The following is a 12,731-nucleotide window of genomic DNA, read 5'->3' as shown; positions in this document are numbered from 1 at the left end:
CGCGGACTGCGCCTGCGCGCGCCGGGAAAGCGAGCAAGCGAGTGAGCGAGAGTGAGCCAGGCGGCCGCCGTCGCTGCTGCTGCTTCTCTCCCTCCCTCCCTCCGCCCGCCTCCTTCCTTCCTTCCTCCCCCCTCAGCCATGGCGGAGCCGCCACCGACCACCGGGACGCCGCCATCTCCAACGCCGCCATCAATAGCAACAGCAGCACCCGGCGGCGGCTCGCAGCGCCTCCTCTTCACCCATGACTTGGTCTCCGGCAAGTACAGGGGCTCGGTGCGCTTCGGCCTGGTCCGCGTCATGCACGGCGAGGACTCCGACTCTGAGGAAGACGACGGCGGGGGAGGAGGAGGAGGAGGGGGCGGAGGGGGAGGAGGACGAGGCCCAGCAACAGCAGGAGGAGGAGGAGGAGGGGGCAGCTCGGCGGGCTCGGAGTCCGGGGGCCCCGGAGGAGGAGGAGGAGGGGAAGAAGGCCGCGGGAGCCCCCTCCGCCGCGGCTACGTGCGCGTCCAGTGGTACCCCGAGGGCATCAAGCAGCACGTCAAGGAGACCAAGGTAGGCCCCTCCCGAGTGGGCAAGGAGCGGGGGAAAGGAGATGCCGAGGCAGGAGCAGCAGCAGCAGCAGGCCCTCTGTGGGCGTGGGCCTGGTGGGGGCTGCGGCAGGGGAGGAGGAAGAGGAAGGGCCGCCCTGAGGAACCTGAGGGAGGGTCGGGGGTCTTAAAGGAAAGTTGGCGAGGAAAGAGGGCGGTGGCAAGGAGGGAGAGCGAGGAGAAAGGACGGGGACATGCTCTCCCTCTGTGTGTGTGTATTCCTCACACATATATACAGATATATATATATATATATATATATATATATATATATACACACACACACACACACACATACAGATATATATATACAGATATATACACACACAGTTACGACTGTGGAATGACCTGCGGAAGAGCTCCAACAGCTAAACAAACTCAACACCCATCCCTTCTGGCAGGCCTACCCAGTCAACTTGCTATCATGTGTTTTGATTTGCACTCTATTGCCACGACTGGCGGAGGTGGGTGAGCGATGGGGTCTCCTCAGTGGTGGCCCCTCGCCTGTGGAACTCTCTACCCAGCATTCGAACAGTAGTAGAGGCAGCAATTGAGAATGAGACACAATTTATGTGAATGACAATGGACTGACCTGGACTACAATTTCAAACCTGTGTGATTTAAACAATGTTTGAGTAATTTTATGTTCTAATTGCTTTTATTGTTTATTACTGTTGTTGGCATTGAATGAATACCTGTTGACAAACTTGAATTGGAAAATGACTCTGGAACGGCCCAAGACGATGGAACTGATAAGGACTTGAATGAGAGGATATAGTTTATAGCTTTTAATATTGTTATTATGCACTGGCTTATGTCTAATTGCACTATAATGGTTCTTTTGTTTATCAATGTATGTATTTTTATGGCATCGAATTGTGCCGATTGTGTACGCCGCTCTGAGTCGCCTCCAGGCTGATATGAGCGGGATAGAAATAATGCAAAAAAAAAAAAGTTGTCAAGCCGCCCTGAGCCTCCCTCCGGGGTGAGAAGGGCAGGATACAAATATGCAAAATAAATATATGTCAATTTTGTAGCAGTGTTTGGTATAAGTTTTCAAATGTCTGTGCTTGGCAATGCAATTTAGTAATTTATTGTATTTTTATTTACTTCACTTGTATTCCGCTTTTCTCACTCGGGGGTGTGTGTGCTCAAAGCTGTTTCCAACATGTGTTGTTGAAAGCTTGCGTGGCCGGAATCACTGGGTTGCTGTGAGTTTTTCGGGCTATATGGCCATGTTCCAGAAACATTCTCTTCTGACATTTCACCCACATCTATGGCACGCATCCTCAGAGGTTGTGACCTCTCAACCTCTGAGGATGCCTGCCATAGATATGGGTGAAATGTCAGGAGAGAATGCTTCTGGAACATGGCCATACAGCCCGGAAAACTTATAGCAACCCGGTTTCCAACATATTTCTGACAAAACATAATGCCTCGCATACATATGAAACCTAACATAAAGCGAGAATAATATAACTATCAATTAGATCATACAAACCTAACAACATTTAAACATTAAAACATAGAATTAAAACATATTAATATAAATGGTAAAATCACATAATCCAGAAATAATGGTCCAAGGCCATGTATTTTTATGTTTGTTTGTTTGTTTTTTAATTAGTTGTACCCCTCCTTGAGCCATCAGGGAAGGCAGATAATGAATAAAATGTATTACTATTATTATGCACACAATCTCACACACATTGATATAGATATACATATACACACATAGGTTCTCTCTCACACACATACACATATATACACAAAAACATATATACATTTGCACATATATAGATACACATCCATCCCCTCATACGTACCCTATACACACACCCACACACATATATATACATACTCTCACACAAATAAATATTGCTAAAGATATATACTTTCTCTCTTACATACAGATATATACACACCCACACATATACTGAGTGTGCCAAAAGTCACAAAGGGGTTTCAATATTTAATAATTCCTTTGTGCTTTGTTTTTAATTTACAATGTTCACAAAAGCATATATAGAATATATAGGAAATGAAATTGAATTACATTATATATAAAATCTTTTCAAACAAAAATTTCAAAGAATTATTGAAACATTAGATGCCTTTGTGAGTTTTGGCCCACTCTTTGTATGCACATTTATATATTTACATACATGCACTCAAACATACGTATGCATACATAGATAAGCACACATGTGTACATATATATACTGTATATACACTCACGTGTATAGCTCACACATGCATATATGCATACATACATTCCTTCAAGAATGCTACTATTGATTGATATTATAAATACTGTATTATCTCAGGCCAGTGTGCTCTGAAAAAGCTGCCTTACATTGTCCACATTGCATTGTACAGGTTGTACAGTTTTCTATTTTGGAAAGAAAATCATATTTTTTTTCTCTCTCTCTCTCTCTCCCTGTCCCCCAAATAGGTTACATTCTGTGCTCCCCCTTCTCCCACCATAATATTCTAGAAGACTTCTTTCACCATTTTAAAAAATATGTTGTTAGGCAACATGCTTCTATTCAGCATCCTGAATGCTCCAGGCCTTCCCTGCAATCTGTGTTTTGCGGGTTGTTCAGGTAGTCAGGAGTTTGGACGTGGTCTCTCAGACTCTTCTGCAGTGACATCTGCTGATTGGTATTGCTGTTCTGCAGAAGTTCATATTTTTTTACTGCATGGTTTCAGATATGGATGGGGATGGAACTTATTTAAGAGGGAAAAAACATCACTGGAGACCATTATTTTTAGCAAATGTTTGGATAACTATAAATACTTGTGATGCCTCAATGTATTAATTGAGAATATTAATATTCTTGGAAGTGAACTATATTATGGCATAGGGGGAGTTTGTTGTTAGTTGCCACTATAGTAGTAAGTGGTTGGTAGTGTAGGAGAAGCAAATGTAGCAAGCCTTCTAAAATGAAGGTATTAATGGTTAAATACTGTTGGTTGGAGCAAAAAAAAAAAAAAGGTTACTGTTTGGGTAGGAGGGAAAACATTGTCTTTGCTCCAGTATGCATAATTGATGTTATATAATTATGCATAATTAAAAACTGAAGGGCGTATTTATATCATGAGACACAAGTTGACATGAATTGCTTAAAAAATAACAGTGTACATGTCAAATAGCTAACTTGCATCTCATTTGAAATATTGAGAGTGATACTAATATTCTGTGAACTCTATGTTAGGTTTTCAAATGTTATGGAGAAGAATGACTTACTCCAAATATGTAGAACAAAAGAGAGTGAGGGGTGGGCCCAGATGTAATATGAGAGGACCGATGCATTGTGTGTATCTTGAGAAGGAGTGGCATGGATATGCTGTGATAAGTGAAAGTATGTACTACTCATATTCTTATTAGCAGTCCTTGGCCTTGAAATCATGTGTATTTCTTTGAGAATAATGCGATGCATTCACTATGACCAGACACTTCTTTTCTGGCTGTGATTAAATCCATTAAGTTCATAGCAAAGAAATCAGCAATGACAATATTAAAAAAAGCCCTGGAACCCCCTAAAAAGATAGATATTCATAATTTTTCACATAGATTCTGAGAATATTTAAAATTTTGGATATAGGCTTTCTGTGACAAAGCTTGGTCTGTATAAATTCTAAATTATTCCCAAGGGTCTTATTTTTACTCAGGCTTTTTGGTTTCATAGTGAGGCTAAAATTGTAAGATGTCACTTGGGGAAAACAGTAAACCTAATTATAGTGTGCTTTCAAGTCTTTTTGGTTGTTGTGTGCCTTCAAACTATTTCCAAGTTTGGCTCACCTTAGGATTTCCATATCATTGCATTTTCTTGTCAAGATTTGTTCACCTGACATTTGTCTTTGTCTTCCTCTGAAGTTGAGAGGGTATGCAAATTTTGTACTCTGTCTGGGCATTGTATCTTTTTACCCTGTTTCCCCTTCCCTTCAGCTCCCTCACCCATATTGTGCTTCAGTAGTTATATTTATATTTTTAATGTACCAAACATACCAAGTTTGTATGAAAATGTGACTATTTCCTGTGCTGGTCAATGACCGAAATAAATGATTTGATTTGATTTGAGAGGCTATGACTTACCCAAGGTCACTCAGTAGATTTCTGTGTCCTAATGGAGATTTTAACCTTGGTCTGCAGAGTCCTAGTTCAACACTCAAATTACTACAGTGTGATAGCTCTTAACTTTCTTTAGACAGGAGTAAATAAAAGTATAAACCATCTATTTCATAGGCATGGATTCAGATCTGTACTCTTTTAAGAATTCAACAAGATGGCCAAATATTAGCTTGAATAACCCCATAGAGACATAGAGTTGGAAGAGACCACATGGGCCATTTAGTCCAACCCCCTGCCATGCAGGAAAAGCACAGAGTACCCCTGATAGATGGCCATCCAAGGCAGGAGCTTCCACCACACTCCATATGCTTGCTCTTGCAAAGGTGAGAGTGGTGGCCATAAATGTCACCCTGAGTATTTCCCCTTTTGTGCATGTTGCCCGCCAGGTGTTTTGGATGTCAGTTCCCAGAATTCCTGACCATTGAACAAGTTGACTTGGGCTCCTGGGAGTTATCATTTAATAAGAAACAATTCTCACTAGTGCTTTATTAATTGAGTGTGCTTGAAATTTTATGCAAAATTTGATGCGCATTAAAATGCAAGGGAAACTCAACATCTTACCTTTCGTTGCTTCTAAACATCTAGTTTTTTGGATTTCATGTCTATGTCACAGGAAATGATTTTACTCTTGCACCTCCAGCCACGTTTAAACTGCTGTATGTAGGCCAGGTAACTTTATAACCACTGTTGCCTCTTTCTTTCTTCTTCCTCTTCTGGGAATTAGGTGATGCAGTATAGGAACGCATGCCTGAAACAGTGAACATAGTGTGTCCTCCCTATCTTCTGAGATAGAATTCCAGCCTCTTCCCCTCCCCCTCCCCCTTTCCATGGATACTAAAATCTATGGATGCTCAAGTGATGTAGTAAAATAGCATCACTTAGATAAAATAGTGAACAAATGAGTGCCAAAAGAGAGCCTGTAGATCTGTGAAATGGCAAGACACTGCAGCAGGGTTTGCCTACACAACAAGGTAGTGCTCGGGTGCATGACATAATTAAGGTTTGGTTTTGGGATTTTTCTCCTAAGTATTTTCAAGTCATGGTGGGTTGATTCTGTGAATTCTGAACCCATGAATATGGAGGGCCAACTATATGTCATTTATACAACGTGTTACTGTTTGTGTGAGTTCTTCATTGAAGAATTTACTGAATTACTGTATTTACTCAATTCTAATGCTCACCTGTTTTGACTAAATTACCTTCCCAAAATTAGGGTGCACATTAGATTCATGTAATATTGTAAATGCTTTTTGGGGTTTCAGGGTTTTGGAAATTGAGGTGTGCATTAAATTTGGTGGTGCATTAGACTTGAATAAATATGGGTGTTTGGCAGGAGCACAGAAGTCCAGCAGTGTTTCTGCACAAGCTTGTGAACCTCTAATCTTTTCAAATTTTGCTTTTGAATCTTGTATGTACAAACAAAAAAAATCAATCTAGCCAAAATTAACGACTGAGAAATGCCCTAAGTAGTCCCTAACTGTGGCAGAATTGTCTGCTGTCAGCTTTAAGCCATTCTCGTATGGCATCGCTATATCAATATCTCCCCTCTCATGTGTAATTTATAGAAAGAATCACATCATGACACAATGGCAGCACATAGTGAACTTTTCAGCCCACATTCTGGGTTACTGGGTGCCACAAATAGTTGTGATAGAATGCAAAAAATGTGGCTGTACAATGACAAATCTAGGGAACCTGTGATTTTCCAGGTAAACATTAACCACTACTTTTCTCACACCTCCCCGTTGGCTAGCCTACAAAGTTTGGTGATCCAAGTTGGAGTCCAAGAAGTCCTGAAGGGAGATTGTACTGTATGGTGATTCAAGATTGCAATTTTCAGGAATATGACAATTCCAAATTTAATATGTGAATTAAATGTCAAACCCTTCATTTTTTCTGACACTTTCTTAATACAAGGCATCTGATTCAAAAATGTGTTGGGGTTATGGTCAGCCTTCAAACTGCATTTAAAGGTTCCATTGTTGGCTATGTGGCTTACTGTTTTGTCCCTCTTCTTAATGCTTTCTTAACATTGTGTGCTGAGTCATGGGTGAAATTACTTGAAAATGTGCTATGTTACTCTTTCATTATTGGGATTGCTCCCTTTAGTTTAACTTTCTAAGCTATTGTTCTTTAATCTTTCATAAGGAGGTGGTCACATTCACTTGCAATTTAATTTGGCCTGTGAGGCTCACAGAAGCCTTGTGCTCAATTTTGAGTGCAGGTAAGTGTCTGGTGTTTTCTTTATAACAGTTTCCGTTCATATATATCCTTGTTCATTTAGAACAGGCTGATATGATTATCCTATCAGGGATTCCTGGAACCACAGTGGATGGTTAGGGATGTTAAGGGCCTACTATATTATTTGGATGTGGGTGTTAAGGGCCTACTATATTATTTGGAGAAGGATGCTATGCATGCAGAAAAGAGAGCTCCTTTTTTGTGATGACTTCTTGACTAAATCCTTTCAGTGATGGTTGGGAAGTAATCAACACTGACCCTTTTAATGTCAGTGCAAGGCAATTCTGTCTGCCCAAATATTTCAAATTATTTATTCAGTTGCAGGTATAGATTGAACATCCAAATTATTCACATGGATGATTGAAGTAGTGACATCTTTGCTTGCTGATGTTCCATATATGAAAACTTCATTTCATGCACAAAATTAGTGTTTAAAGTCTAGATGAAACATGAATACATTTTGTGTTTCAAATTTAATCCTATCTCCCTATATATAAGTTAACTTAATTACACACACACAGATTTCCTTCTAGACATTTCTTGTCCTCCAGCACAGTTCTGTGGTATACCTCCACTGGAAGTCATTTGTTCATTAGGATTTTCTCTTATCTGGAATTTTCACTAACCACAATAAGTTTGGGAATGGATTTCCGATGATAGTAGGATCATTCTGTAGTATTTTACTTTTTGAATACTGCCTAGAATTTGTCACAGTGGAGGGCGGACTAAATATTTTTAAATAAATAAATCATTCTAGTTTATATTTAGTGGTCTTCTGTTTTACAGTATGGTTGCAAAATTTTGGTCAACTGCTCATTTTTGAGGGATGAGGGCATCTGTGTTCCACTGCATATATTGTTTTTAAAAGAAAGCATTATATGGCATGTATTTTAAACCACTGAATTGTTTAAAATTCACACTTAAGTCATCTCTCGTCCTAGTTTATACTGTTATATTGAATATTACAAAATATTACTATCATCTCTCCTTCATCACTCCTCTGGTCAGCCTGTATTGTACACTAGCTGTGACATTTCTCTAACCATCTTATACAGACTATGCTAGGAAATGGTGAACTAGTGAAGCCTCAGAGATTGTAAGGCAAGTGATGAATTCATTCTCTAGCAATTAAATTTTAGGAAAAGAGAGGTCAATCCATTAAAATAGTTCTCAGAAACATCTCTGAATGCTTTTATGGGGGCAGCTATGAGTACGTTCCTTGTACTCATGTTGCTTTCCAGCAGTGTCCTTCAGTCCTTTTCCTCCCCCTTAAATGATATTTTCTTATTATTTCATTGTGTAAGTTGGAATGCTTCTGACTATTCCATGATGCCAGTGCAGCTCAGCGAATATCTTGAGGGTTGAGTGTTGCAATAGTGATATAATGCTTTCTCATTCGAAATCTGTATTAATGGCTAAAATAGCATCCCAAATTTGCAATTCTTCAGATCTCAAAAAAAGGTGATGTGAACCAAACCTTCACTGTTGTATACTTTTTCATATATTCCAGACTCTGAAATATATATTCCATATATTCCAGAGTCTTGTGTGGACATGATTGGATATTATTCCCCTTTTCTACTGAAAACATTCAAGCTGAAAGGTTGAAAAGTGACATAAAATATGTCATTTAATTTCCTAATGTACACCAGCGACCTCATCAGATGAGCTATTGGCCTGTGATATGCCACTTGCTTTCCCCTTTCAGGATGGAATGCATTACACAAAGCACATGTACTTCCAGTCGGACTCTGTCCTGAAAAGGGAAAGCAAGTGGCATATGCAGCTACCGTGGCAACACAAGAACCTTCCCATGTTGCCTTATCAGCAATGGGGGGAAGCCGGGCGGTGATGAGCCAAAGGCAAGTTGCGCAATGAATGTGGAGCGGCAGATTCTCCACATTCCCACGCTAGAAGCCCATGGATTCACCATAATATGTGGCAAATCCATAGGTCTTTGTGATGAGTTCCTTAGAATCATGGTGGTGAAAGAGATAACCCCTTGATAATCCAGGAAATCTTAATCTGTATTTCTGGATCTGATACCTAAAGGGAAAACTTCACATTTTCTTGAAATTAACTTTGATTTGGCTCAGTTCTATTTCGCCAAAATTATCTTTGTAATCTGAAGCACTGCTACTCAGCGCTGTGGTCCCTGAGCTATTGGGGTGCTCCTGGATTCAGCGTTGACCCTAGAATCCCAGGTGTCAGCAGTGACCAGGAGCTCCTTTGCACAATTTAAACTTATGCACCAGCTGCGGCTGTATCTTGAGACACCAGATCTTCTCATAGTTGTACATACTTTCATCACATCCTGTCTGGATTACTGCAATGCTCTCTACATGGGGCTGCCTTTGAAGATAGTTTGGAAGCTTCAACTGGTTCAGAGATCTGCAGCTAGATTACTAACTGGAGAGCCGCACAGGGAGCAGACATCTCTCATGCTGCGATAGCTCTACTGGCTGCCAGTATGCTTCCAGGCTAAATACAAAGAGTAGGTCATTACCTATAAAACCCTAAACAGTTCGAGCACAGACTATTTGACAATGCGCATCCCCATTTACAAACCTGTTTGGACTCTGCGGTCATTGGAGGGGGTCCTCCTCTCAGTCCCACCCCCATCTCAAGCGCGGCTAGTGGAAACAAGAGAGGGGAACTTTTCCATGATCAATTTACATATTTTAGCCAAAGTCATTTAATCCGTTTTAACTGTATGTGTAAATGTTTAATTTTATGATTGTACATGGCATTGAATGTTTGCCTTTTTGTTTTTGGAAACCGCCCTGAGTCCCTTTGGGGAGAGAGGGTGGGTTAAAAATAAATATGATTTATTATTATTATTATTATTATTATTATTGACTGCCACTCCATGGAAAGTTGTCATAAAAGCAGTACTGTTGAAACTGCTTTTGTAGGTTTAACATTCACAGATTTGATTATCAGTGAGTTTGTCCCCAATAATTAAATGGGATTAAGTTTTGTTGTCTACTGAGAAAATCCCAGATAATATGCATAGACTCTAAAATCTAAAGAAAACTAAAAAAGTTGATTACATCATAAATGCATATATGTACTGTAATTTTGTGTGTTAGGTATGGACAAAAGTACTGAGAGTTAAGATTATGGGGGAGGGGGGAGGCAGAGATATTATTTTTTCCCCACTGTTATGTGGGTCCCTCACCCTTAATTCCCGCAAATATAGGAGAGTGACTGTAATTATAACAGAAATATGATGATAATCCCTCATAAGGTCGAAAAATATTTTTTAGTCCCATGCATCAGATAACCTGAGACACTAAAGTATTACCTACGCTACTTGGTTTTACATCATCTTAAGATTTAAACAATACATCTTGATGAACAAAAATACAAAAGGCTAAAGAGCACTAGGCTCAAGATAAGAATCTTTAACTTCTGCACAGGCCAACAATTAGCCATTGTTGAGCATTCCTTAAATCCCGTCTGTTAACTAACTGCAGAGTCAGCAAACAGTAATAGTATCTAATCCAGTGCTTCCGATCTATGTGGTAGGCCACCATTTTTCTTCTTATACCCTACTAATATTCACAGTTTCCTGGAAATGTGCACAGACTGGCACCTAGTGGCTCATAGATTAGCACTTGTCTACAGACAACTACTTTGAGTAGCTATAATGCACATTTTACCTGGTTACCAGCAAGAGTGTTGTTTCTTTGGAAACTCTCTTATATTCCTCTGATGTGCCAAGTAAGAAGAGAAGATGAAGTTAGTTTGTGACTGTTGAGAATTGTTTACTGCCTTTTTGTGTGTAACATTTCCTCTTAAAAGTGCTGCTAGACAGCATAATTATCTGATCTAGCATGTCTCCACGTTTTAGCAACAAGGTTGGTTATTGCTTGAATACTCTTTCCACGTATCATCAAATATTGATACATTTACAGCCTGTAATATGAAAATCTTCTCTAAGAATTACAAAAATAATAAAAAGTTTTCTAAATTTTTATCCACAAATACTTCAAAAATTTAGTTTTCTGGGAATAGATTCTGTGTACTACTTTTTAAAAAGCTTTTTTATCTTGTAAAAACAATTTTATAGTGTTTTTAATGGTTTGTTTTTTTAAAATGATTGAAGGACTGGCAATTTGGACGACGAAACTGGATCGCGATTTTATTCAAGAGATGAATTGGATTGTTTATTGATATATGTATTGTGGATCGTGTTTTTATGCTTTTAAACTGTATACTGTTGTTTGTTATAAGTTGTTGTAAACCGCGTTGAGTCGCTGGCTAGGCTGAGAAACGGCGGTATACAAGTATAGCAAATAAATAAATAAATAAAAAACTGATTTTATCTGTGAGCCCACTTCAGGAGAAAGGTGGCATATCTTCTCTATACATAAACGTTAAAGTGGACTGATGGGAGTTGCAGCCCATCAGCTCTATAGTTTTATAAATGGTAACAATGTATGGGCATGCATTTTCTCAGGTGATCATTCATAAAATTGAAAAACAATGAGCAGTTCTAATAAATACCATTAAAATGTGTAAACTAAGCAACTGTATGTGTACATGTTAATGCTAATAAACATGTGGAAGCATACTGTGGAGGTATATTGTAACAAGGGACTTTCGTAGCCACTCTTTGTTCACTAGGGAAAAGGTGAGGGATAAATGTGTCAGTTACTGCTCTTGAACTGTGTCCGGGGATTTACCAAAGTATGTATTACACTGAGTAGATCTTCTGCTCCCTGAAGGAAGCACAGCTGGCAGAAAAGCTCTTTGTCATGGCACAGTATCAGGAGTAATGTTACTTTCATTCCGCAGGTTTAGCCTTTGATGAGGTGTGTCTTTCCAGGAATGCATTTATCAAGTATCTCGTTAAAACCTCTCCCCCTTTCTCCAACATCTCCATGTTATCTAGGCTGAAATTTGGTTCCTTCTCATCCAGCTTCTAAACAGTCATTCATGCAATTCTATGTTTGGATCTGGGTCTCATGAAAAGTAGAAAAAAGAGCTGGATCTCATTCACTTATTATTGACCTCTCTGATTTCAGAGTTGGGATGACAAAACCCAGTGTTTTCAAGTAAAGAAAGTCTTTTAATGTTTTCCTAATAATGTAGGACCTGTTTTATCCATGGTTTTGAGATTATTACCTAGACGAGAGGTCAGTCCTCCAAATGGTATGAGATTGCAAACTCCAGCATTCTTCAGCATTGACTGTGCTGCTGAGGGTCGTAGTGCAACATTAATATGGAGGAAACATAGTTTCCATTTCTCAGGTATATGGTCCCTAGTTGTTAAGTAATGTAGGCAGCTATTTTGGGAAATACAAATAGAGAATCATACATTTAACATTAACTAATTATAATGAAGATTAATTCTAAGACTGCATTAACATGGGCATAGAAAGAGTGGTTCAACTGGTGATTTAGGGCCTTTTTAAAGAGCCAGATGTGCTTAAAATTGAAATTGTCTTAAGATATAGCAAAGTCAATCAAAATACCTTCCTGCTTTAGGGAACTATTCCACCTTCTTTTGTAGCATGTTCTAGACATGTCATATTCTGTGTCTTTGTCTCTGCTCTGTCTGCAAGAACTTTTATACCTGACTTGCATGGTCTTATCTGCTACACAGCCTTGCAAGACAGGGAAGTCAAAATCTTTACTCCCACAGTTTTTTTAATGAATAGTTGATTTTTAAATATATAATTAGAATCTGTATTTTAAATGACAAATCTGCTTAATAGATTAAACCAAGAAACTGCATTTGAACTGTGATGGAAAGACAT

At 39.2% G+C, this 12,731-nt stretch overlaps 1 protein-coding gene across 1 annotated transcript in view; it reads left to right on the top strand.

The window, feature by feature from the left end:
- The first annotated feature begins 12 nt into the window (after positions 1 to 12).
- Positions 13 to 12,731, top strand: part of UBE2O (ubiquitin conjugating enzyme E2 O) — an 83,303-nt gene continuing 70,584 nt past the window's right edge. Inside the window, exon 1 of the mRNA XM_060764607.2 lies at positions 13 to 552. Within this exon, the coding sequence (XP_060620590.2) occupies positions 139 to 552 (414 nt within the window). The 5' untranslated portion in view covers positions 13 to 138. The remainder of the gene's footprint in view (positions 553 to 12,731) is intronic.

Source organism: Anolis sagrei, chromosome 2 (assembly GCF_037176765.1).
Source record: "Anolis sagrei isolate rAnoSag1 chromosome 2, rAnoSag1.mat, whole genome shotgun sequence".
Classification (NCBI taxonomy): Eukaryota; Metazoa; Chordata; class Lepidosauria; order Squamata; family Dactyloidae; genus Anolis; species Anolis sagrei.
The sequence above is the reverse complement of the archived record's forward strand: the minus strand, read 5'-3'. Positions and strand labels throughout refer to the sequence as shown.